At 38.1% G+C, this 25633-nt stretch overlaps 1 protein-coding gene across 4 annotated transcripts in view; it reads right to left on the reverse strand.

The window, feature by feature from the left end:
- The window catches only part of LOC101852769 (CAD protein), a 71772-nt gene that overhangs the window by 26383 nt on the left and 19756 nt on the right, over positions 1-25633 (reverse strand). For 3 of the 4 annotated variants that reach the window (XM_005099525.3, XM_005099523.3, XM_035970066.1), the window contains exons 13-35: positions 25270-25503; positions 24885-25022; positions 23482-23649; positions 22122-22204; positions 21427-21673; positions 20276-20374; positions 19757-19858; positions 17751-17873; positions 15782-15964; positions 15178-15396; positions 14364-14531; positions 12840-13022; positions 12427-12531; positions 11950-12195; positions 11396-11477; positions 10651-10817; positions 8885-9049; positions 7795-7926; positions 5504-5705; positions 5154-5269; positions 4566-4781; positions 3978-4212; positions 2900-2947 (exon numbers count right to left, since the gene is read on the reverse strand). In XM_005099525.3, coding sequence (XP_005099582.1) covers positions 2900-2947; positions 3978-4212; positions 4566-4781; positions 5154-5269; positions 5504-5705; positions 7795-7926; positions 8885-9049; positions 10651-10817; positions 11396-11477; positions 11950-12195; positions 12427-12531; positions 12840-13022; positions 14364-14531; positions 15178-15396; positions 15782-15964; positions 17751-17873; positions 19757-19858; positions 20276-20374; positions 21427-21673; positions 22122-22204; positions 23482-23649; positions 24885-25022; positions 25270-25503 — 3661 coding nt within the window. The remainder of the gene's footprint in view (positions 1-2899; positions 2948-3977; positions 4213-4565; positions 4782-5153; positions 5270-5503; positions 5706-7794; positions 7927-8884; positions 9050-10650; positions 10818-11395; positions 11478-11949; positions 12196-12426; positions 12532-12839; positions 13023-14363; positions 14532-15177; positions 15397-15781; positions 15965-17750; positions 17874-19756; positions 19859-20275; positions 20375-21426; positions 21674-22121; positions 22205-23481; positions 23650-24884; positions 25023-25269; positions 25504-25633) is intronic. The other variant, XM_005099526.3, reaches the window with a different exon arrangement.

A 25633-nucleotide genomic window follows, 5' to 3' on the forward strand; every position in this document is an offset into this window, starting at 1 on the left:
GATGTCTTGAATGGTTTGGATGAAGAAATCTAGTGTAGATTGGATGAAGAAGTCAGGAATAGATTGGCTCAAAAAGTCTAGAATGGTTCTTGAATGGAGAAGTCTAGAGTAGATTGGATGAAGATGTTAGGAATAGACTGGATGAAGATGTCAAGAAAAGATTAGATAAAGATGTTAGGAATAGATTGTCTAAACAAGTCAGGTAAAGATTTGATGAAGACGTCAGGAAAATTGCTCACAGCAATCACCTACATGCTACCACAAAAGTTAAGACATTTTCAAGTGTGCAGCGGTCCCAGTATGTAGATAACAAAGCAGTAGAGGAATGTAGCAGAAAGAAAAAAATCTAGTTTAATAGTTTAAATTAACTGTCTGTTCAGGACTTTAAGAGAAAGTGTAAGTTTACTGCTGACCTCAAGTTCAACCTAATGAAAAATACAGACTTATTAACTCCACGAGGCATCAACAAGAGTTTTTCAAGATTTCCTTTATCTCCACTCCTCAATCAATTAAAACACTTTCAAGATTTCCTTTATCTCCACTCCTTAATCAATTAAAACACTTTCAACATTTCCTTTATCTCCACTCCTTCATCAATTAAAACACTTTCAAGATTTCCGTTATCTCCACTCCTTAAACAATTAAAACACTTTCAAGATTTCCTTTATCTCCACTCCTCAAACAATTAAAACACTTTCAAGATTTCCTTTATCTCCACTCCTTAATCAATTAAAACACAAAACAGTTTTGCAGGAAATTTATGTTTTTCTCCAATACAGGCTAGATATAAATCACTGTTCGGCTAGAGAGCATCTTCACTCGAAGCAAATAAGCTACCATGTTCAAAGGAGAGCAGACACAGTAACCATGACTTTTTGTTCGCATCTTAAGTCAGAGGAAATAGTATGCAACTATCCATATAAAGCCAAAATCCATAGGAACATGCATTCTAATATGCAAAATCATATTCATATTCTCAAAATATACACAATTTTATTCCATCATTTGAGCTTTTAACTCATTCGCTACGCCGAGCCGTGGGGGGCGGCGCGGCTAAAGTGCCGTCAGTACGCAAAGCCAGCCCCGGCGGCTCGAGAACCGATCTTCAATTTTAGCTTAGATTCTATTCCAATCCACATATCCATGTTAAAATAAAGTTCATAATATAATGTTGACTTCCGGGTCAAGCATTTCCACTGAACATCGGAAATTTAGATTAAGTTTTGAAACGCGATTTCGTAGTTTATTCGACTTTGTTTTATCGCGATGCCAAAATTATAGCCCGGACACCAGCCTTAGTACTTTTACACAACAAAATCTATCATTATTTTTCTCACTAAAGAAATGTTGGACTCTTTTTTTATAATATTGATACGATTGGACTCATATTGCCAATGCACTGTTATTGAGAAATCAATATTTTTGAGTGCTAGATCTAAATTGTCAAAATATTTTTCTCTCACCAAAATCAATACTTTTCGATGAAATTGCACAAAAAGTGCCACTCAAGACATGTATAGGCTTATTCCAAATGCAATTCTGCATAATTCCATATAAGATACGAGTGGGTTTTTTTCTGTTTGTGATCGTTTTTCAAGATTATAAAATTTATTATTTTTTTTCCAATATCGGGTGTTATGATCCAAATGTACTATGTACAAATATTATGGAATGTATGCAAATAACAGCAAACTTTTCAATATTCTCCAATTCTATATTCATTTATGGTTATTTTGATGTATCATTTGACTAGGTGCAAACATATTTTTTGAGTTTCTCCAAAGATTATACATTTTTTATTTTCAAATTTTATCCGCATCCAATCAAAATTGCGTTGCATAATCGCCTCTTACAGGAACCAAAGTTGAAAAATACATAAATAAACATTACAGACATATTCTACCAACCATACTAAAAATATTAGTATATAATACGTTGATATTTATTTGAATTTGTGGCCCCAAAGGCCTTTTAACTGCCCACTAGTCATCATCTCATTTCGCCCTCCCAAAAAAAATTTGTCCACAAGCCGAAAATAATATGTAGCGAATGAGTTAAAGTGCGTTAGTTTTAATTTATAGAAGTATTGCTAAACAATAAAAGGCCATAAAAACACGTTCAGACCTTTCTTTTAAAGAAAGCTGCTTCTCAATACAAATTATTTTTATGTGCAGCAATCTTTTTACAGTAACAGTTCATCTAAAGCCATTTTATAACTGAGAAGCCATACTTCTTTCAAATCAGCAGTTCCAACCAACCACACATTAAAATGTGATTCTTAGAAAGCTATCCCTTATATTTTCAAGGAATTTCTATGGCATGATTACCTGAGAAAGAATCCCACCTATTGTGTTCCACCCAGTTTTAGACCAGATTAAAGATTGTAAAACAAACAGAAGAGCAATGGCAACTGATGCCATGACAAAGAAGAGCACTGAAGAGTCATCATCAAAAATTTGTATCTATTTCTCAAGACATTCGTTGTCTATGTCCACATGTAATAAGTGACAACGCCTTTCAAAAACTAACATTCTAGTGGTGAAATAATAAAATAATTGAACATTGAGGTAGATATTAACAATTATATTCCACAAGTGTCATTGTCCAGTATTGAGAAGCTAGGAAGAGCAAGAAAAGTTCCATCTCCTCAAAATGCACTTTTTTTTCAATTAGTGTTACTTTCAGTGGTGTTAAGAAATTGCCGAAACCCACGATTCAGAATAAAACTATAAATCTTGGAACAAACAAGAGTAAAAAAATACTAAGCAGCATATCCAACCAGTGAGCATCTAAATGAATAAATGCAGTTTTCTTTCATAAAAGCGATGCCAGAATAATAAGAAACACAGAATGCTTTAAAACGAAACATGCAGAAAAGGCAAAGTATTTTCTTGATTACCTGATTTCTCTCGCAAAGGCATCCCATGTTCCGGAGACTCACCAATTCCTTCACAGCACAGGAAACAGCATTATTGGGTTTGGTAGGGTGGAAAACAATCTAACTTTAGACGAAAGCAGCACGATACAGTGGGGAAGCTTTTCGAAGCAAGTTCTGTTTGAAACCAAACTGGTGGGGGCTTTTTTAAAATACAGCAACTTTTCGCTTTTGCTAGCTAAAATTTTTGGAACTGTTCAGTGCTAGTACCATTACAAAGAGAAATAGCCTCTGTCAAATTGGAATACATACATCAAATTTTTGCTGCAGTCCCCCCCCCAAAAAAGCCCCCAAACAATGTGGGACACATTGCCATCTAGAAACACTATTGACGCAATGCGTTACTTTAAGGTAAGTGGTAAGGCAGTCAAATTTAGATAGCCAATTCACATGGGCAAAATAAACACATTAGATAGCAATAGCATAATCTAGTAAAAAAAAAAAATTAAAAAGTAAAAGAAACAAGTGTGAGGTTCACAATCACAACTGGGGGGCAATCACGAGGCAAACCATCTGTCAGCACTTAAGGAAAGCTAATTTGACACAACTTGAGCTCGGTACCGAGACTGAAAACAACCTCTGTACCAGCTTTCTTCAATCGAGCTAAAACCTCTGTATTCATGTACAAGATAAGGAATGCATATGCAGGCAAAAAGTTTGAGGGCAGATATAAAATCTGAGGAATCTTTAGCATGCTTAACATTACATAACTTCCATGGTGCATCAACAAAAATCATAAGCACTCTACAATTAAGCATTAGCAAATTCTGCCTTTCTTGCTTAGAAAGCTTTTCAAAAATGAAAGCTAAATTGTCATTGCACTTGGGCCACATTTGGGTCAACATCTTTTCACCCATAACACCAACAAAAAACTAAAATGGCTTCAAAGTGCAAGCAAAAAAAGGTATTAATTATCACTCAAAATTAAAATTATATCATCAATTCACAATCCATTATTCACAAATCAAATAAAGAGTTCTACATTCCAATAACACAGCAAGTCACAGCCAAAACTTTCACACAAAAACAACAGGTATCTTACCAAAGACAGGGTGTGATGAGTCTTGCAATCGAGGCGTGCGCGGGGCTTTATCGGCATAAAAAGGCACAAGTTTGCGTGGACTCGGGGGCTCAGAAATGTTCAGCGGAGCATTGGAAGCTGAGATCTGCACACTGAGTTGCCCCAGCCCACTGGTGCCCACATCAGGTGCTGCTGTGGCAGGAATGGACAGGGTCTCTGGTTTGACATCAATGCCTTGGCCTGGCTTTGCAATAACCTACAAAAGCAAACATGTGCAAAGTTGCAACTTGTATACTGTAGCAGGCCACCATGATAGTGATCACCACAAATGACATAAACAACAGAAACACTGATAAAATGACTAGATGAAGACCACACCACAGTACCAAAAAACCATCTGTATGAACAAACACAAAAGACTTCACACATACATACACAACAAGACGAGTACAAGTAAAATATTTTATCATAAAAACTTTGTTAACCACTCTTCTAGCCCAATGTTTAATAATAAAATTCTGAGACAACCGTCGAATAATCTTATCATTTACAAAGGAACTTCAGTTGATATTGATTCTTCGACGTCCATTCCCAACATAATATATTCACCTCGCCATCTACAAAAGCCACTTCTCCTCTCAACAACACTCTTCGCACAATGCCACGGACTTTGTGGCCGGCAAATGGAGTCCATTTGGACTTCGTGTAAGGCATAGCTGTGGGAATGGTCCATTTGTGGTCAAGATCCACCTCGACAAACGTGTCTGGCTGCTCTGGCAGACCGAAGATCCTCCGTGGATTAGTGTGAAGGCGCAAGACAATATCCTGAAAATAATATATTTCAACAAAACTTGAAATCAGCACAAGGTAATGTTTAACGAAATATTTTGAATTTTTTTCCCCAATCCATGTTCTGATAAATCTGAATGAATACAGTACTAGTTAGACACTGTCTTTGAGGCAAGAAAGCAAGACACTGAGAAACAATAATCAGTGAATTGTAAGCCATATCATAGAAAGAAAAAACAGGAAAAGAGTATTGTAATCAAAATTTACAAGACAGATATACTGCAAAATTCTTTTTTGGCAGGAAACCATCAAATATATTTAAATTAACGCACTGTATGCAAACCTAGTTAACTCAAAGTCTGAATACTACATAATGAGTGGGGGAAAAAAAGAGAGAAAACTAGGAACCTCAATGGTAAGCCTTCCATCGTTGACAGCTGTGAGAAGGAGAGGCAGCATGGTCTCTAGGCCGGGGAAACCAGGGGGAGGTTTGGCACTGTTCTTCTCCTCAACGGCATGAGGCGCTGGCAAAGGAAAAATGATTTAATGTTTAGTGAAGGGCGAACATTTAAATGGCAGCATCACTGAACATTCCCCAAAGGGGATTCAGGCTACAGCTTTAAATGAACTGTCAGGCAAAGGGAGATATGGTGTAGTCTTCTCAGACAGAAGACATGAATAGAAAAAGAAGACATTAATACATCCTACAACTACGTCTCACAAGCAAAAATACACTAAAAACCTGATATTCTCCTTACCATGGTCAGTGGCAAAGCAGTCAATGATGTCCATGTTGTCCCACAGAGCTTTCTGGTCCTCTTTGGTGACTAGAGGTGGCTTGACCTGTCCCCGCAGGGCTCCAATGCAGGTCAGGTCTTCGGAGGTGAGGAATAAGTGGTGTGGTGCAGCCTCACACGTCACGCTCAGACCGCGCTCCTTGGCAGCCTTCACCACCATGATCTACAACACATGAAGGCAAAGTATATAAAGGCTCTGACATCAGTATAGGAAATTTATTACTCTCCTTTCAAAGAACTTTGAAAATGAGGATCACATAACTATGGACACAATGCTGATTTAAATATCTAAAAAAGCAAAGAAAACAAAACTGCTTTATTTTTTCTACCACAAATTACTTGATTACTTGATCCTGGGAACAACAACATAGCACTTCGGGCATTGCCATACGCGCTCCGTTCCCCGCTCCAATATCCACCTCAGAGTCCATCTGCTGATCGTTCCGGTGTTCATTTGGTTAATAACCAGTCTTTTCATCCCCTGTACCATGCTGGTTCTGCCACTTCCTCTGAAGACACCATGCTCAATCTCCTCATCTTCAAGTGTTCTACCACAAATAAAGTTACATAACAAGGCATTAACTAAGAAGAAAATTTAAGCAAAGTAAAAAGGCCTTGCTGGTTCACACTGTAACACCCTGTTTTGAGCTAGGAAGAATGCATCTTCCTCAAGGACACACATAGCTGACCATATATTTTACAACTTTTATCACATAACATTGTCATGTTCTTGTGGCCATGTTCAGTAACCAAGGAAGTTTGGGAAGAAAGCACGAAATTTACATCATTTTTATTACATACTCAAGTAAAAGAGTCAAAAGATACTATATGAAGCCCAGGGGCAAACAACCTTATAGCTGCCAACTTTTCAAAATGAAAAAAAAAAGACTACCCACACGGCAGGTCAAGGTCGTGATCACTGGAGAACACCCCCCCCCCCCCAATACTCTTCACAAACATTTTGCTGCATTCAAAAAATTCATGCTCAATAGTTAACTATGGTAACAGACACAACTACAATCAACCTGTCAGCTTTGATCTCATTATTTGCAAAGCACATCTTGAAAGTTCACAATTTTTATTTAGCAATCCTAGAAAACATACTCGAGATTCTCAAACGTGTATTAAATGACGTGTCATGACACGGTGGAGTCTGTCATTTGTCAATTTTTTGGCCAAACAGACTTATTGGTATTATCTTAAGGCTTGTTCATTTGTCTTGCTTTTGATGAAATATCAAACTATGTATCTTGAATAGAAGGCAAGATATATATTTGTGATTAAAGAAGGTGGGGGTTGCCTGGTGTCAGAGGTAAAATTTGCGAGAAAATAGCCGCCAATGTCCTTTGGACCTGCAAATTTATGTTTTTTGTGCTTTTGATCAAAGTTTTCAGTAAAACCCACACATAACTGTGTTTTAAAATGAACATAAAGGTGTTGAGGAAAAAAAAAAATGGGATCAGATGCTTGTCAATTTTCAGGCATATGGAGTTATCAGCATCATCTTAAAGCTTGTACATTTGTCTAGCAAAGGGAAAAATTACACACCCATCTTGAATAGAAGTCAAGATATTTATGATTGAAGGAGTTGGGGTTCGCCTGGTTTCAGAGGCAAAATTAGCAAGAAAATGGCCACCAAGGTTGGCGACTTCCAAAGCTTGAAAGTCCTTGAAACTGAAAATGTACATTTTGTGTACCTTTAATAAATGTTTTTCAGTGAAATCCACACAAGAATGTGTTTTTAAATTGACATAACAGATGTTGAGCCAAAAAACAAAAATCCAATAAAAATAGGCCAACTGGTGGAAAATGTCGGTTTCCTCTGTTTCATTATTATGGTGAGTGCCTCATTTCACCACAATGCCTTGCGTTTTAAAAATATTTTTTACAAATATTTTAAAATCAATTTTAAAAATACCCACCAGGAGGAAAAATGTCAGTTTCTTCAATTTCATTATTTTAATGAACGCCTGACTTTATCACGATGCGGTACATACTGGTTGGCAGCTATATATCCTAATGTGAAACATGCCCTGATTGGAATAGGTTGAAAAAAAAAAGACACTTTTTTCTATCTCTTCATTCTTTTCATGTGGGACAATTTCTCAAAACCATACACTTAGCACTTCTCTGAAATACCTATGAACTATCATGATTGAAAGAGAACACAAACATTTTGCACATCTGACTATACAACACTTTTTCAATGTTAAGACGGACCTCGGATTCAATGGCTTATTGAATGTTTTTACCTCAGATTTGCGAGCCAAGTGACAAATGTGCACAGGTCTCTGGAACAGATCAGCCAGAAGAATCACTGATGCTGTGGTCGTGTCTTCCGCATGAGCACAGATGGGCAAGTTCTTAGGCCAGTGTTCAAAGTGCTGCAATATTTTCATCAATAAAAAATTTGTCATCAAGTTGAAATAAAGTTTCTAATCACATTTCATTCATCAAATGTTAACAATTTTATGTTTGAGAAATAATCAGGAGGGTCATTGGAAAAAAACAACAAACAAAAACAGAGACAACAATAAAATCAAAGATATCTGGGAACACCATAAATAACTATCTTAACCAGCACAGATGGACTTACTAATCTGTTCAACACACACCTGTACTGTAAGTGCAAAGATAAGACAATTGGAGAGCGGTAAAAAATTCCTGGCATATTTTTTAACAACAACTGAGGCTAGATTCAAACTCTTTTCTTCATAAATTTATATAAAATACTATAAATCTCTGCCACGCTGTACACACACATTTTGTATACGTATTTCGTCTACGTCACAGCTAACCAATGACACTTTTTAGTGGCAAAACTTGTTTAAGAAATCAATTTTATAGTTAACACTTCTGCACTAACTGTTCTCAAAACATGCGTTCATTAAAGATAGTGTCACGATTTGTAAAAAAATTACAGACTTGCTTTTAAAAGCGATATTGCTCCAGCTGTAAACCTTTTAGAATCCATAGAAACCGCCCCATTTGGATTTTTTATTAGTATTTATTCAGGAATTTTCAAGAATACAGCTAACAGGTGTTTACCAAAATATTGATCTGTTAAGACATTGATATAAGTCATTGGGCAAAATCTGGAGAGTCTATGTTTGGTAGTTTAGGAAATATTTGACAATAAGTTGCGCCACAAATTTTTGACCGAACTATCGTGAAACTTTTAAATGTCTCCAAGACAGTATATACTTATTCCTAACTTCACCTTTACTTTCATTTGATTACATCAGCACAACTCGTAGCTTTGCCAATTCTTATATTTTGTTCTATCCTCAGGTAAAACATACAGGAAGAAAACAAAACATCTAGTCTAGGAGCAAAACCTACCTTCATCCAGACAGTAATGTCGTCCAGCTTGAGAGTGGTGAATGTATCATTGAGATACATTTTCAGGGCAATCACTTTGTTGCTCATCTGAGGCAAGGTGAGGAAGTTGCTGCTGCTGGCACCTGCGTAGATACCGTAGTCGCACCGCGCTCCTTGCTGGGCAAGCTACAGGAAAGACATAAGGAATACATTTAAATAAATATACACGCCATGAACCGGGGGGCTGGAAGGTGTGTTCTCCTATTTCTCTCTTCAAAACACCATCTGAAATTTGAATATATACATCAGCTGGCAAAGTTTTTTAAAACTATTTTTCCCTGAAGCCAAGAGGGCTGCTCCTGTGAAACTGAACAGAAAGAAAAGACAATTCATTCACACATAACATCTAATTCTTCAGGAAAAGCAAACTTACAGCCAGATCTCTTTTTGTCCTAGAGTTATATCAATAATCATGGTTTTTCCTGACAAACAAGCCACAAAATCTTCTCATGATTGACCACAGCATCTATCTCCACACAATTACATCCTCAACACTAGTGGACAATACGAGAACATTATATATTTTCTTTAACTTCTAAAACATACGTAAAGAGCCCTTCTCACCTTTCAACAGACTTTTGTAAATATATATATTAACTCTTTTTATCCGGGCTACGAGTATTCTCGTAACGAGGACCAGTCCGGGCTACGAGTATTCTCGGAACAGCGATACGGTCACGTCAAAGAAGCTAGTTCTGCTTGTAATTACCAAAATACGCAAATACGGCGATGCTAGCTCTGTCTGAATATTTTAATTTCCCAATGAACGGTGGTTTCTTTGTTTTTGATGGGTGTAGAAGCTTGAAAGATGTCTCGAAAACGCACATTCACGGCCGACGAAGTACTTTTTGAAGTGGCGCTGGGTTGTGAGGGGGAATGATACTAATTTGATGAAAGTGACTCTGAAATAAATAAGTGCCACAAATTCCGTTGTGGATGATAAAAAACAGGACTTAGACTCATCTAATAGCGATTCAGATGATGGTGAAGGGGTCTGTACTACATGGGTAGGGCTAGATCTAGATCTATAAAATCCAGTGGGACGTCGTGGGCGCGGCAATCAGGGTCAAGTTCGATGGTGGAATACACTTCAAAATCTACTTTGTGCTACTGGTGTATTTCCTAACCACATGCATTTACAAAAACTACTTTCAATTTCTAACATAAATGCCAAATTTCCCTAAAATCGTAGAGAAAATGTAAGAAATATAGCACTTTGAACTATACGCACTGACTTCCGACACATACGGCGCGGCGGCCCCAGGACTGGTACAGAGTCCGTGGGGGTATGGCTAGGATAAAAAGAGTTAAAGCTAGATCTTATCATTCCAATGATGGATGTTATTGTGCCTCCCATTTGATGCAAAAGATTTTGATAGACTAGATACCATCCCAAAAATGATCTCCATCCAATCAACCACCAATCTGATGTCAGTACCGAGAGAGACTTGTGACGTGACACTATGAGGCTCTTTGTGCCCTCTAAACATCATCTGGCTAGCACAATTCACCTATCATTTTTCAGGTAAAAATATAAGAGCGATTACCAGAAAAGCCATTTGTCAACATTTCACAAAAGGTTTCTTCTCAAGCTACTAGATTCTTGTGTCTTTGGTAGGAAATCTCGCACAATGTCTTTCTAAATACAACTGAGTGGCCATAAAATAATTTAGCATTATGGTCTCTTCCAGTCAGCAAACAATCTGTAAATGCTGTTCATAGGTCACCTTGGAGGTCAACTTGTAGGCCTCCATATCCACCGTTGGCGGGTTTGTGTTGGGCATGGCCAGTATGGTGGTGATCCCACCAGCCAGGGCTGCTGCAGTACAGGATGACCAGTCCTCTTTGTGCGTGGCTCCAGGCTCCCTTACGTGCACGTGGACATCAATGAGACCTGGCAGAAGAGGATGATAAATGTAAGTTTCAAGCTTTATGCCTTTTTTTGCACTTGAAGCAAAAGAGCAAGCTACTATACATATATATTTATACAGTCTAGCACGCATATATAGCAAAATTGGCTAAATGAGGCAATTTTCATGTTATGTATGAATTTCGCTGAGACAACCACCTGCACAAACAACCAGTTCCCACTTCACGCATTGTGGTGGTTTTCTATATTACAATGACACTGTCCAAGGCGTCCTTTTTTCAATACAACCACTTTTCTCTTTGACAATGGTTGGCCGTTTTCTAACAGTTCAGACTAATTACACATACAGTCATGGTTAAAACAAATCAGCACAAAAATAGCAATGTTTGCTGAGGTCAGATTGTGACAAAGCAACATTTTAAATGAGCTGAAGAATCAGATCACATCGAAGCTGACTGTAAGCATCCTCATCCTTATGAGACAAAAGTAAGAACGTTCAACAGCATCCTTCTTTTACATACTAAAGAAATATAATAAAAAATAACAAAGAAATGCATGGTTTGAATCAAATCTCCACACAGGAAACTAAAGGTATCACTCACCGGGAAGCCTGATGATCTTCTGAGAAGTCAGACAATCAATGTTGGTCTTCAAAGGTGGCTGTGATTTCAGCTGGTAGAGTGCCTGCATTAAAAAATATGAACATCATGGATATTGATTGTATCTTTCAAATTTGTGTACATCTTTTGAAAATCTTGCCACAACTTTTTCAAAACACTATTTCTCACTATTCTGTTCAATTAAACGTATTATTAAAGAGAGATGTTCTCCAAAGTTTACGAAGGCAGCACATGAAAATATGCACAAAAGTAGTTGAAGACAACAAACCGAAAAGTGACTTGCGAGTTGAGTTAGTTTAAGAAAACACAAACCCCTTGACTATCGGATGAGCTGTAGTTTGCAGTAAGTCAGCATGAAAATGCTCAAAGTTCTTAGCTGAGTGAAATCCAACATCCCAGCATATGGACAGGGCTTCCAAAAAAACTACCTTCCCTAACAAGAATTCATCTGCTGTGCGAGAAACAACAATGAGCATACCATGACATCACATAAACTGTTTAAATCAGGTACTTTCAGATACACAAGGAATACCCACCTCAACAAACAGTTTGGTGCACTTGACATCTGTGATCAGAGGCACTGAGTAGTCAACAGCCATCCTGCGAGTCTTGTAGCCCTGGGTGACAAAGGAAGAGGCGCGGTAGGTGCCGGTGGTCCTCAGAGGAAGATTGATGACCAGGTCAAACATGTGGTCAGACAGGTAGTCCGCAATGGTCCTCTGCTCTCCGTTCCGAACCCCATCTTCAGAGGGCTCCTCATACGGCCAGTCCACTGCTTTGATCTGAAAGATGAGCACTGACAGTTATTTGGACCATCATCAAGGTCGTGAACTAAGCCAAGTGGGTTAAGATTCCGGACATACTAAACATAAAGCATGACATAGACTGTAATACAAGAAACAAAAAAATACAATGCAGATCACCTCAGACATTGAAAATTATTTTTAAGTTTCCACAAAGGGGCCACTCCTTTTTTTTTTTTTTTACTTCTAGCATCCTCACATCGCACTCACCTTGAATCCATGCTCGTGATAGAAATCTGCTGTGCCCATGCTGGCAAACAGCTGATAACCAAGATTGTCTAGTTTGCGGATGGTAGGGATCAGTTCATTCTTGTGCTGCAAAAATGAAAAATAATCACAGAATGTTAGTCAACCACTCATACTAACATGAAACTCAAGGGAAAAAAACCCAGCTTGAAAGTTGGAAGACAGTTGAAACATTCTAGATGACAATTACAATAACTCGAAACAAAAACTACTTCATTCCCACATTCAGCTAAGGCTTACATCACCAGCACCTTCATATTACAATGCCAAATAATAAGTATCCTTATCGACAGTTTAAAAGCATGCCGAGAAAACAACCATTATTACTTTATCTGGATGTAGGCCACTTAAAAATAGACTTTTAAAAAATCTTATACCTTGTAGCTTCCAATGGAAATCAAGATATTCTTTTTGGGAATCTTGAACCCAGTGCTGATCTGAGCCTTGAGATAAGCTTCGTATCTATTGTCCCCGAAACACGCCACCTCCCCAGTGCTTGCCATCTCAACTCCCAACAAGACATCTGCTCCTTGTAGACGTGAGAAAGAGAACACAGGGACCTGAAAATGATTAACAGGCTGAATTTAGGAACAAAATTTCAAAGGAGTAACACTGAAGAGCTAAAGATAAAAGTCCAAACACCAACATTTGTTCACATAGAAAAGAATTACATCTAAAAAGCAGCCTTTGAGTTAAATATGTCGGCACATTTTAAGGAAAATAGGACGCTTTAAGGCTTTTATTGCATTTCCTCGCCCCATTCCTTTACAGGCACATTTATAAAGCAGGACAAGGTCTGCCATATACAAGTAGCTCTCCCCCCCAAAAGTTTTATTAAAGGATACAATATTGTATCTAAAATTCCAAGGAAGTGCCAAAGTGGCAATCTTAAGCCTATGTCTCCTTGTGTGCGACACGACATTTAGTTGCTCGCGAAAGTAGCTAGGTGTGTATCCTTATGAGCGACCATATCACACCAAAAATTTTCAGTCGCATGCGACAAAAGTGTCTCTTTAGGCGCAACGCGACGTTTAGCAGCGTGCGACTGGCAATTCCCAGAAGAGAGACAGTGGCAAATTTTAATGTCAAGATGGACTAGTACAAAGTCCGTCAGGTGGGAGTTTTACGAGCCGCTGACATTTTTTATATCCTACATGGCCAATCCCGTGTAAGTCCTCCTTCTCCTCTTCCTCTCCTTCTCCTCCTCCTTCTGCTGCTGCTGCTGTCCGTTAAAAAAACAAAACAACAAAATTAGATTTACTAAGCTAGCATTGGGTCGAATTGAAGATGAACATCCTACACACACACCACATACGGCGTGTCAACCAGCACTCCTTGGTTAAGTATTTTGAACAATGGTGATGCTCTAAACCAGTCACATTCCCAGTCTGTAGCACGCGACCAGACTCTCAAACAAAAAAAAGACCTCATGCAGTTGCGAGCACCGTAAAACACTAATGAAAATCCCCCCCCCCCCCCCCCCCAAATGGTTATTTGTATACACTTCAAGTAAATGAAATGTAAAAAAAAAAAGCCACTGAAAAGCTGCCCTGATTATTGTACTTTTCAAAACTTATACGTTTAATCAGTAACACACCATGGCAAGGTGGCATCAGTAGCCTAGTGGACTCATTATTGTAAGACTGCTGGTTTGGTTTCAAGGCTCAGCTTACTTACAGTATTGCATGGAGCATTAAACCGACACAATTTTGCACACCAAAGCACGGCCATTTGAGCACAAGCACTGTCTTTGATCTTTGCTCTCCAACTTGAAACAAAGCATTCCGGAAAAAGAAGAACTTTCCTGAACCGCTACACAAAATTTTATCTCCATCAGCACACCATCTCTCACACTCTTACAAGACCATGCATAGCTGGATCAAAGCACCATCAAAACAGACCTTCACTGCAACTCTTCCACATCCTGCAGTGACGTTGATCGGGTCAACTTTTTCTCCCATCATGATCTTGGTCGCTGTGGCCACAAAGTCGTAGTTCAGAGCTTTTGACACAAAGGGAAACGATCTTGACACCCTCACGTTGCACTCAATCACTTTCAGGTGATTGTCCTGTAAAAAAGAAAAAAAACCCAAAAACTCAGTGATTTGTTTTAGTTTTAGTAAGAATTTTACTGCACTTGCAACACAATAAGGTCATATAAGTGCCGAAGAATAGATGTGTCACAAGTGAGTAACATACATAAAAAAGGAGGAGAGATAAGAACTACAGATGTTTTATAGGAAAGAAGGAGCAAACCACATCAGAGCATCCGCCAACCACCCACAGTGATTTGTTTGTACTCAAAGAAACATATTATCATTATTATGAAAGCCACAATGACAGTTTTAAAGGTTTATTCCTGCAGCCCCCCTCCAACCCAAGTTTATCTTGTCTAAAAACAACACAAACACCGTTTAAAAAAAACAAAACAGAACATTTAGATATAAAGTGTAAGAAAAAAGTGGACTATGCCATAAAATGAGGGAAAAAAGAACAACAACAGAGACCAAGACAGAAATAATACACACATGAACAAGAAGTAAGATCCAAGAGATCAAAATTTACTTAAAACAGCAGTCGATCGTATGCATGTACTTTTTCTTAATGCTTAAAAGTTTAAAAATCCACAATGATAACCTAAAGTAAATATTGACTTTTTCTTTTAACTCACAGAAGCAAGACAAAAAACATATTACAATTAAAAAAAACCATCACCTTTGCAATCAGCTGCAGGTTGAATGGTCCAGTGACCTCCAGAGCTCTACCGATGGCACAGCTGATGGCCTTGATCTTGGCCAGAGTTTCCTCGTTCAGATCTTGCGGAGGTGTGACCAAGGTCGCATCACCTGAGTGGACCCCAGCGTTTTCTACATGCTCTGACACAGCAATACAGATGACCTCTCCATCATCAGCCACAGCATCCACATCTATCTCCTACAGAGGAATGCAGAACAGGGTAAAACACATTATCACAAAACTGTCAACACTTTTCATTCATCATTTACGAACAACCTATACTTAAACTCAATAAGACTAGAATTTTCTACTGGTTCGTTCTCCAGTAGAGAGCCACTGTTGGCAGGTCAATCCTTCCATACTCCACCTGTGGCATCAAGAGCTTAAATAAATGTAAATATATTTCCTTAATAGCGGGGCGGATGTGGGGACAACATTAAAAAATAAGTAATAAGTAATGCACCAGGCCAAACATTTTTAGAATTGAAATACTCATTGCCACATCAAGTTTTCAATATTTTTCAGACAAGTGAGCTCAGTGTTCTAGTCCCCTGAACAGACATCACCATCTCCGAGCACCCACCTTGGCTTCCAGTATGAACTTGGAGATGACGACAGGATGATCTTTGGACACTGCCGTAGCCTGGGACAGATATGTGTCCAAGTCGTGCTGGCTCATAGCCACATTCATGGCAGCACCACTCAACACATAGGAGGGACGAATGAGGCATGGGTATCCAACGTTATCACAGAACTGTTTGGCCGCCTAGAAAAAAGTTCATGAAATACAGAAAGTTAACAGATGACTTTAGACAAATTAGTCTCACAAATATCCCTTTAGTACATGTACTAGTAAGAAAGAGATATATTCATTAAAAAAATATGAATACTAAAAGTATCCCCATAAATAGAAAATTAATGTAAATGTATTTCACCCTCATTAACACAATTGTGAGCCGGTCCGTGGAAATCAGGAACTTGTCACCTGTGGGCAATTTTGAGTTTTTGTGCTTTTCTGAATGCTGGAATCTTCCTGATATGCACTGAAAATTGTTCAATTATCTAAAAGCTGAGATACAGCATTTTGAAGCAACAAAAAGCAAAAAAGTAAAAACCTAGAAAAAGGCTTTCAAAGTTTCACCATTAGTTCTTTTTAACTCTTTCCAGATATAGATTTTAGAGTCCAGAGGTAATTAATTTTTGGTTCGATTTGGCTGTACAGGTCATGTACAAAATAACTTTATATAAGCATAGCCATCACTCAAAACGTAACATGTGACTTATCAAACTAAAGGAAATTGAATTAGGAAAACATTTACACAAGAAACAAGTAATAATTTTGATTATAATCATGTATAACACTGATTAGAATGGGTGATGATGATGAGAAAAATAAATTTTGATGCAAAAATAGACTCACCAAATACATGAAAGCAAAACAGTACAGCTGTCTAATCAGATAAAGGCCAATAGCATAATTCACACATTTCTGAATGCACAGCTTTTTATTTGAAAGCAATATTCCAATTCATGTATGAGTTATGATATTTCTACCGAGTCAAGTTTCATCATTCCACTGATGCAGTACTGCAAGAATTAATTCACTTGTTTATCGCCAAACTGACACCCTGACAAAGAGAAACTAGATGTTTTCATTTCCAAAATCCTTTCCAAGTTTTCTGGTAACAAAAGTAAGTACTTAAAAATGAAGGATCATATTACAGCAAGACAAGACTGAGGCACCCCATCATTGCGATACTTCTATAAGCCTATAAATCGGTGATACGTCCAGAAAGAGTTAATATTTGAATGCAAATGGAAAATAAATTGGGAAAATTTTTTTTAAAGGTTTTTGCAAGAGACAGCTCTTGAATTCTAAAATGATTGGGGAATTCCCTGGTATCCATATCTCAAAAATCGACCAGAGTTGACTATTTTTACCGGTATCTCGGTTCAAGGTTTAGTGACAAGTTCCTGAATTCCTCAGATCGGCCAATGGAAGGCAGGATGCTGTTATCCTGCCTGGCATGAGTTAAAGCAAATGTTGCAGAAAGATACTTTTTTTTACTTTTTTTACAAAAAAAACATGTCACAAACTCTTTTTAAATTTTTCAACATCTTTTTTGGTCCTTAACTCATTATTTCCAAGGGCCATTTTTGGGGTACTGAATCTAAAAATGACAAAAATGTTACTAAATTGGTCATTAAATTAAAACAAGTGAACCTATTTTGATAGTTCTTCATCCAATGAATGAACTCGAGGAGAAAGCGACCTATTTTTGGCAATTGGCAAAAAGTAATATGTCGTCGAAGTCGCTATAAAGGAATGATGCCAGCTCATCGGCCCAGCGGTTCTGACCTAGAGCAGCTGGAAGCGGCTTGCTGGGAGTTGAGGCCATCTGTGGGGGACATTTTTCAAATTTTACCCAGTTTGACCACACAATTTTTTTCTCTCCATTTTTTAAACCTACATCCATTTCTCTCAACATGTCAATCACTTCCTAACTAGAATGGCACCACTGGGTAGTTATAGAAACATCCAAGCTACGTACATCCGAAGTTGACAGCTCCTTCCACTGAGGCTGGTTGATCTGCAGATTGTCCAACATTCTGGAAAACTTGAATCTGTTCTCTGCATTGTCAATGCAGTCTGGATTTGTGCCAATGATCCTTGCCTTGAGAAAATAAAGAGGAAATTTAAAAATTAGTCAAAACATAATTCCTTCACACGAGAAACATGTAAATGATAGATGCTTCATAAGAAAGGGAACAAAACCACAACAGAGCATCTGCCAACCACCCATGGTTCTTGCAAGTTTTCATTCCGTCCTCTTAATAAACTTCAAATGACTTATTAGATTAGGGTATTATTCCCAAGGTCTAGCCTCTTCAATATTCAGGGCTGCCTACCTCAAAGTTCCCATTTCAGGCAAATTTAGGTATTTTGACCAAAAAAATCAGGTAGTACAAAGACAAAGAAGGAAAAATAAAAGACAAACAGAGTTACCATCAAGCTTTCTTTTCGAGACATTATGAGATTATATTTTTGATAAAACTTGTGTGCACCCTTGCATGTGTCTCTGTATGTTGCGTGAGGATGTGTGTCTTTACTTTATGTGTGTGTGTGTGGCGGTGCATAAGTGAAGGTGAACTGTGTTGATAAAACGAGATGCTTTTCTTTCAACATTTATGGACTGCGGTTCAAGGTACCTATCAATCAGTATTGAATGTGGATTTGAGAACAATCATGACCTATAGCCTATACACAAAGCATTCAACATAGGGGTGCTATGCTGCGTTGCGCTCTGATGATAAAACTTTTTTGTTACAGATCTTATCCTCTGGTATCGCGTCAAGTAGCTCAAGTGCCCCTCAAAAAGATTTTTTTTCCCTCCAGCACAGGCCCCCAAGCAAGATCCCCTGGGGAGAGGACGGCAACACCCCCGAAGAAATTGAAATTTTGTGTTTATTGAGGGTTGAAAATGGCATTTTTTCCATTGCCACTATAATCAGGGATGTAAACAAATTTGGAAAAAAAGCCGGAAAATATACGGCGCGCACGCACTGACTGATATAAGAATACAGTGAGACTAAATCATATTTGTTTCTTTCCCTCTATTACAACAAATAATCTCCATTTAGTATATATAATATGTATTGTTTATAGCAGACTTTTGTCAAAAGCTGGTGCCCAAATGGCAAGTCGGCTGGAAAAAAACGGAAAAAGCCGGAAGATTTACATCCCTATATAATTAAATTTGCCATTGCACCATTGACATTAGGCAAATCTTGGCACACCAATCTTGACAATACAATCACCAAGCTTGTACTCTACAAATTTTCGTCCATTTACCTGCTTGACTGTTGAATGTCACAATCTCAGAGCACCACTTACACTAATTTTTTTTATTCAAGCATGAATTTCTTCCAACGTAGTCTTATCCTGCTGCCAATGTGAAAATTTCTCTAGATCTGGACAGATTTTAAAAATTAGTTTCTTTCCGAGATTGATTTTTTTTTCTACATTCACAATTAAGTTCCCTTGATCAATGCACAAATTTTCTAGCTGCAGAAAATACCCAAGGATTGACAGAAAGAATGAGAGAATGAACGAAATGAGGAAGATTTGCTATTGCAACTAGCCAAATTTTTGCCATTTTGAAAGTGAAAATGTATTGCCGACGACCCACAATGTATGCATAGAGGGACAATGGTCGGGTGTACAAACCAGGCAATGTGGCAGGTTCTTCTCAACGAGATACGGTAAATATCCAAGAAGTTACGGAGGCGAGTATGAATCCTGTGCTATGGAATAATGATAAGCCCATGCTGTTCATTTTTTTCCCTTCTGTTGAAGTTGATATGGTGATGCGGCAAAAATGAAACTTTCGGGATGTGCAGATTTCCGTAAAAACACAGAAAATTGGATACACTGGAGAACAGGCCATTTTTTTTTTACTCTCCATGTCCATCACAAATTCGATAGTTAGTTTTCGCACCTTTATCAGTATGGCAGAAAAACAGGTTCAAAATCAGTAACTACAGAGCTACAACTCACCTGCTGCCTGTGTAAGCCCATGGCAATGTTGTTGGGAAGTTGACCACCCATGGAAAGAATGATCCCAGTTGGGTCCTCCAGAGAATAGATGTCCATCACAGTCTGTGCAAAACAGGAAAAGCAAAAATGAAACAAACATACAGACTGAAATTGTAACTTTTTCTAACATAGCTGCATTAGTAACTCATCGCGAAATGAACAGAACCAGGAGTACTTTTTTAAAGCTTGAAACTTTCCCCTTAATTCAAGCTAAAACCAGTGATTCAAAATTATATATTTTGAAAATATTAATTCTGAAAATAACAAGGGGATAAGGAGCGAGTTAATTAAGATAAAATAGAACTGACATAATTGTAATTGTGTGAACACGGTTTGCATTCAACAAAATTCATAACATCATATGCGAGGGATAGAGGGAGAAGGAGAGGAAGACAAAGGAGTGAAAGAGTGAGAGAGAGAGAGAGAGAGAGAGAGAGAGAGAGAGAGAGAAAAAAATAGGGGAGGGGGGGGATGACTTACTTCAAATGAAATTTCATCAAAGTACAAGCGGTCACACATGTCATAGTCTGTGCTCACAGTCTCTGGGTTGTAGTTCACCATGATGGTTTTGTGACCCATCTGTGATGAGAAAAAAAGTGTCAAACATGAAAAAAAAGCGACAGAATATATCGAAGTCAAAGATACGAGAAAATAAGTGCCCCTTTCTGTGATTTTAGCTCCCCTTGAACAAGACAAAATTTCTAATGAAGAGGGGAGATATATAATTAAACAACTTGCGCTAAACTTTAACACACAAAATAATGGTGAAACTAAATTGACGGCTTGATACAGAAATCACATGAAGCCTGGTTGGTGGCACTTTCAGAGCTTTCTTCAATAGCTGGTCACTTCTCTATTCAAAATTTTTAATTCTTTTCAAACTAAAACTTTGAAGAACTGGGTAGCATTGATGATTTTTTCCTTTAAAAGAATGGAAATAAATCCATAGAGTACAGCACTGTATTTCAGAAAATAAATAAACAAACCAAAACAAGTAATCAACAAAAAAATGTTCATTAAAATTTTATTTTAGCCTCCATCAGCAGAGAGCATTGTCAACAAAATTATCCTACACATTGATCTACATAAATATATATACCCGCACATGCAAACACAGTTCATTATTTCATTAAGAGTTCAGAGTGTCAGCACGACAAGAGCAATATTTGTACGAAACAGATAAGGACAACAATAACCATAATATAATGAAGCAGAAGGAAGAGAAAACACCAGAGCAACCAACTGCACTTTAGAAAGAAATTTACGTCTCTGAGAATACCGAAGCAGTCAACCACACATCAGTCACTTCACAAAGAAATTCACCTCCCTTATAATATGGTTTATTTATTGGTTTGTTTGAGTAGAGAGAAGCACATCAACACATTAACAGTCATTTAGTGCCATGAATAAGCAAGACAGACAGACAAAACAGACAACGGGTGGGGGGGGACACACACACACACACACACACTAGTTGCATTAGTTGGACATTTTTTGCATTAGTTGGACCTATCTGTGGCATCCTTCAACCACCCGCTTAGAATATGGACACAGGTAAAGGAAAACCAATGACATCCTACAGAACATTACGTCTCTCAACGGAAGCACAACGTTCACAAAGAGAACTTTACCTCTCTGAGAGTGCGGATGCAATTGACAGCACACCAGTCAAACTCCACACTGCTGCCGATGCGATAAACGCCAGAGCCCAGGACCATCACATGGTTTCCTGGGAAGTCAAGGTCATGCTCTGACCCGCTGTAGGTCAGGTACAGGTAGTTGGTGCTGGCTGGCCACTCAGCCGCAACGGTGTCAATCCGGCGCACCCAAGGGGTGATGCCAAGGTCCAGGCGACATTTCCGAATCACAAGATCGGTGCTGGATGATAAAAATAAAATACTTCTGAACTCTTCTAAACATACAGGGAGTATATTGAAGACAAAATCCTTCGACAATATCTTAATAATTTCAAAATTATAGACCTTCTTTCACACTGAGTGGACTTTTCATCTTACATTGACAACCAGTCTCAGAAGAAATATTCGAAATATTCCTTCCCCCCCCCCCCCCCCCCTTTAACTAAACATAAAGCTCTTCATCAGGCGCTGTTCTATTACAACAGCTTTATTTAATTCTCTCTCTTGAGAGCATATTATCTTTTCTGTACAAAGATGAAAACATCTCAGCAACGGAGGGCTTAAAACGGGGTCCTAAATTTCCTCTTTTTTTTTGCCCCTGTCTTCTGTTCAAATATTTGTCCCTGACGTTTAAAGTTGGCTAGATGTACAACACAATGAACAGAACAATGATGTGCATTCATCATTACCTGGACACAGCATGGGCAATCTGCTCGTCACTGAAGCCAAGCTGTTTCGCTGACAGCAGCAAATCTTCCGGAAGATCCTTTGCCTGTCGAGTTCAACAGTATAAATAAGATGTCATGATATACATAAATTTTAGTTTTAGTATGAGTTTTACTAATCGTGGGAGACCCTGTTGGAGATCATATGAAGCCTGGTGATATAGAGCCAACAAGAAGTCATCAAGCAGACTAATCTTCTGTCAAACAAGATATTTGTGTGTGCTTGGTGTAAGGTACCGTATGATGCATTTTGAGGAAGTGCATTTTATTGCATTTTCTGGAACAAAAATCATTTCTGAACAATTTGCTTTTTAAATTTTTAACATAGCTTCAGTTCTGTGTGAGATCTGGTTAATTTTCTCAAGTGGGTGCTGAAATAAAGTTTTTTGAAAAATGACTTCAAAGTTTCCCTCAGATTTGGATCAACTTCTATTCTAATTGAATACCAATCAATCAGCCAGCCATATTGTCTCCAAAACCTTTGACAACACCGTTAATATTTAAACGGCAACTTTAAAAAAGCAGTTTAAGACAGGTGAATAATTTCAAAGGGTCTATAAAATGTCTTTAAAGCAATTTAACGGTCAAGTAGAACTAGAAATTTGGCAAAATAACTGCGCTTTGCTCACGAAGTGTGCGAAGATACATGTATGCTGAGAGCCTCCCTTCATTTATTGTGTCCGTGTATTCGTACTCACTGCACAGTAAAAGAAAGCACACCTGCTGACTTAAATTTTGATATGCGATGTGAAGATCTCAAGAATTTGGGACACGGCTGGCTGGAAGTGGAGAAGGTCGTCCAGAATAGAGACAAGTGGCCTATACCCAATGCCAGGGTGACAGAGGCTATTGATGATAAAGATTTTCACAGCACTTGAACACAAATAGGTCATATAAGTGCCAAAGATTAGAGTTGATGCAAGAGAATAAGACACAAAGAAAAGGAGACGATGTAAGAAAGACAGATGTTTGATAGGAAAGGAGCAAACCACACCAGAGCATCTGCCAACAACCCATAGGATACACATAAACATTGATCCGCTCAGAGTAGAAAACAACAAAACGTCTTTCATCAAAGAAAATCTGAAAAAAGCCTAGAAATTGGTACTCTGGTACAGAATATAATGGAATGCTATATCACAGCAATGTTCCTTGTGTGTAGCAATAGTGTCATTGAGTCGCGACTGTTCAGGATTGTCACAGGGTACACCCTCTTTACTAGCCAATAAACATTTTATAATTGAGTAAACTCTTAATTTGTTTGATAGATAGTCTTAATGCTCAAATCAGCAGAAAAGGCAAACAAAAACTATTAACAGCATACCTTTCCTTTGTACCCTTCCAGCTCGTTGACCTTGTCGATGATATTCCGAAATTTGTGCAGGAACCAGCAGTCAATGCGGGTCAGTTCATACAGTCTGTCGATGGACAAGTTTGCTTTCAATGCTGCAGCCAGTACAAAGATTCTTTTGTCCGTTGGATCTCGCAATTCCTGTCAAAGTCAAGGGAAAGTATATAAAACAATTTAGTTACAAACTTCGCACATTTTTATAAGAGTTGGAGAAAGTAACATGTAAGAATCAATGAGACAGAAGGCTTCAAACACGAAAGTCTAGCCACAACATCCCGTGGAGAAAGAAGACAGAAGTAACGAACACATTATCTAAGCTTCACACACAGAAGTATAACAGTGTATGACAGACAAAGCTGAAAACTAAAGAAAATTCTAGTGCTTATAGGGGGTTGAAAAGGACATTTGGGAGCCTGTCTGAAGAGATTGCCAACAACCCAAAAGATGTACTTTTTTCAGCAAGATTTTGTCGTGTTTGATTTCTTCATCTACATATATTTCCCTTGCTGGCAACGTTTTTAAAGAGCAACTTCCTCTTGCCATTGCTAATATAGGCCTAGTTCCATTTGTCGTAGCACTAGTGACAATGGGCAAATCTGGGAATAATGAATATCAATTTTGCTGATACAGTCACCCAGCATGTATCCTTTATTATCCTCCATTTTCACATTCGAATGACAAATGTCATAACCTCGCAACAACACTTCCTAATTATTCCTAATTTAGAAGTTTTAGAATAATATAAATAGATTTCTTTCATCGCGACCTTTATCATAATACTTGATCACGCTCTGGTAGAATCACACTGACATTATATCTCTAGATCTAGATAAATTTGAAAAAAAGTTTTTTTCTGATAGAGATTTTTTTTCTTCTAAAATCACAGTTCAATTCACTTCATCAACCCACAGATTTTCCAGCTGCAGCAACAAACCGATGCAAGAAAGAATGGGTGAATGAAAGAAAGGAGGATATTGACACAAAAAGATCGATATCACGACTAGCCAGATTTTGACCAATCTGCAGGTCAAAATGTATTGCCGACCAACCAGCAATGAATGCATATGGGGTAATGGCCGAATACAAGAAATATGCAATCTGGCAAGTTTCTATAACATAAACTTATTGCCAAGAGTTTTACCATAAATATCCTGATTTTTTCCAAGACAAGTACAGATCCTTTGCTATGGAATACTGGTAGCCCTACCCAAGTACAGAACTTTTAGAAAGTAGTTTTCCATAAAAATGCGGGAAGATTCAAAGCTCTGGTACAATGACAAAATCCATACATTACAACAACATGAAATCCTACCAACCCAATGAAACTAAATTTTTCAATGAATATCATAAGTACAGAAAAAAACAACAACAGTTACCTTCTCACAGACTTTTTGGCTGGTGTGATCAAATCCAAGCACATTCTCATCCATCATACGAAGAGCTTTCTGAAAAGCTTCTTCAAACTTTCTGCCAATGGCCATGACTTCTCCAACACTTTTCATGGAACTGCCAATCTGTTAAAATTTTTTTAAAAGAAGTCAAAATGGGCTAAAATGGAAACAGTAATAATCCAATTGTACAAATTTGAAAATGTCAAAATATGAGACCCAATAATGAAGGTAAAACATGTGACACACCAGTGTTAAGGCAAGGGTTCTCATATATATTGTGCTTCACACTAGCGAAACTTAATCAATTTAGGCACCAGAGATATTTCATTTTATTACGATAACAAATTTTCAAACAGCAACCACAACAAACCTTGGTGGAGACTCTGGAAAACTTGCGTAGATCCCATCGTGGTATCTTCACCACACAATAGTCCAGGCTGGGCTCAAAGCACGCAGTAGTGGAGCCGGTCACTGAGTTCTTCAACACGGGGAGTGGTCGACCCAGAGCCAGCTTGGCTGCCACATAGGCCAGTGGATAGCCTGTGGCTTTGCTGGCCAGAGCTGAAGACCTTGAGAGTCGTGCGTTCACTTCAATGATGTAGTACTGAGTTGAGAAAAAAAAGAAAGCAATACACACATCAGGTGTCAAAAACCCCCCCCCCCAAAAAGATAGCTTCCTTTACATTTAACAAAGTTCTTTTTACAGACATCATGAGGTAGATCAGAAATATACA

This window comes from Aplysia californica, unplaced genomic scaffold (assembly GCF_000002075.1).
Source record: "Aplysia californica isolate F4 #8 unplaced genomic scaffold, AplCal3.0 scaffold00216, whole genome shotgun sequence".
NCBI lineage: Eukaryota > Metazoa > Mollusca > Gastropoda > Aplysiida > Aplysiidae > Aplysia > Aplysia californica.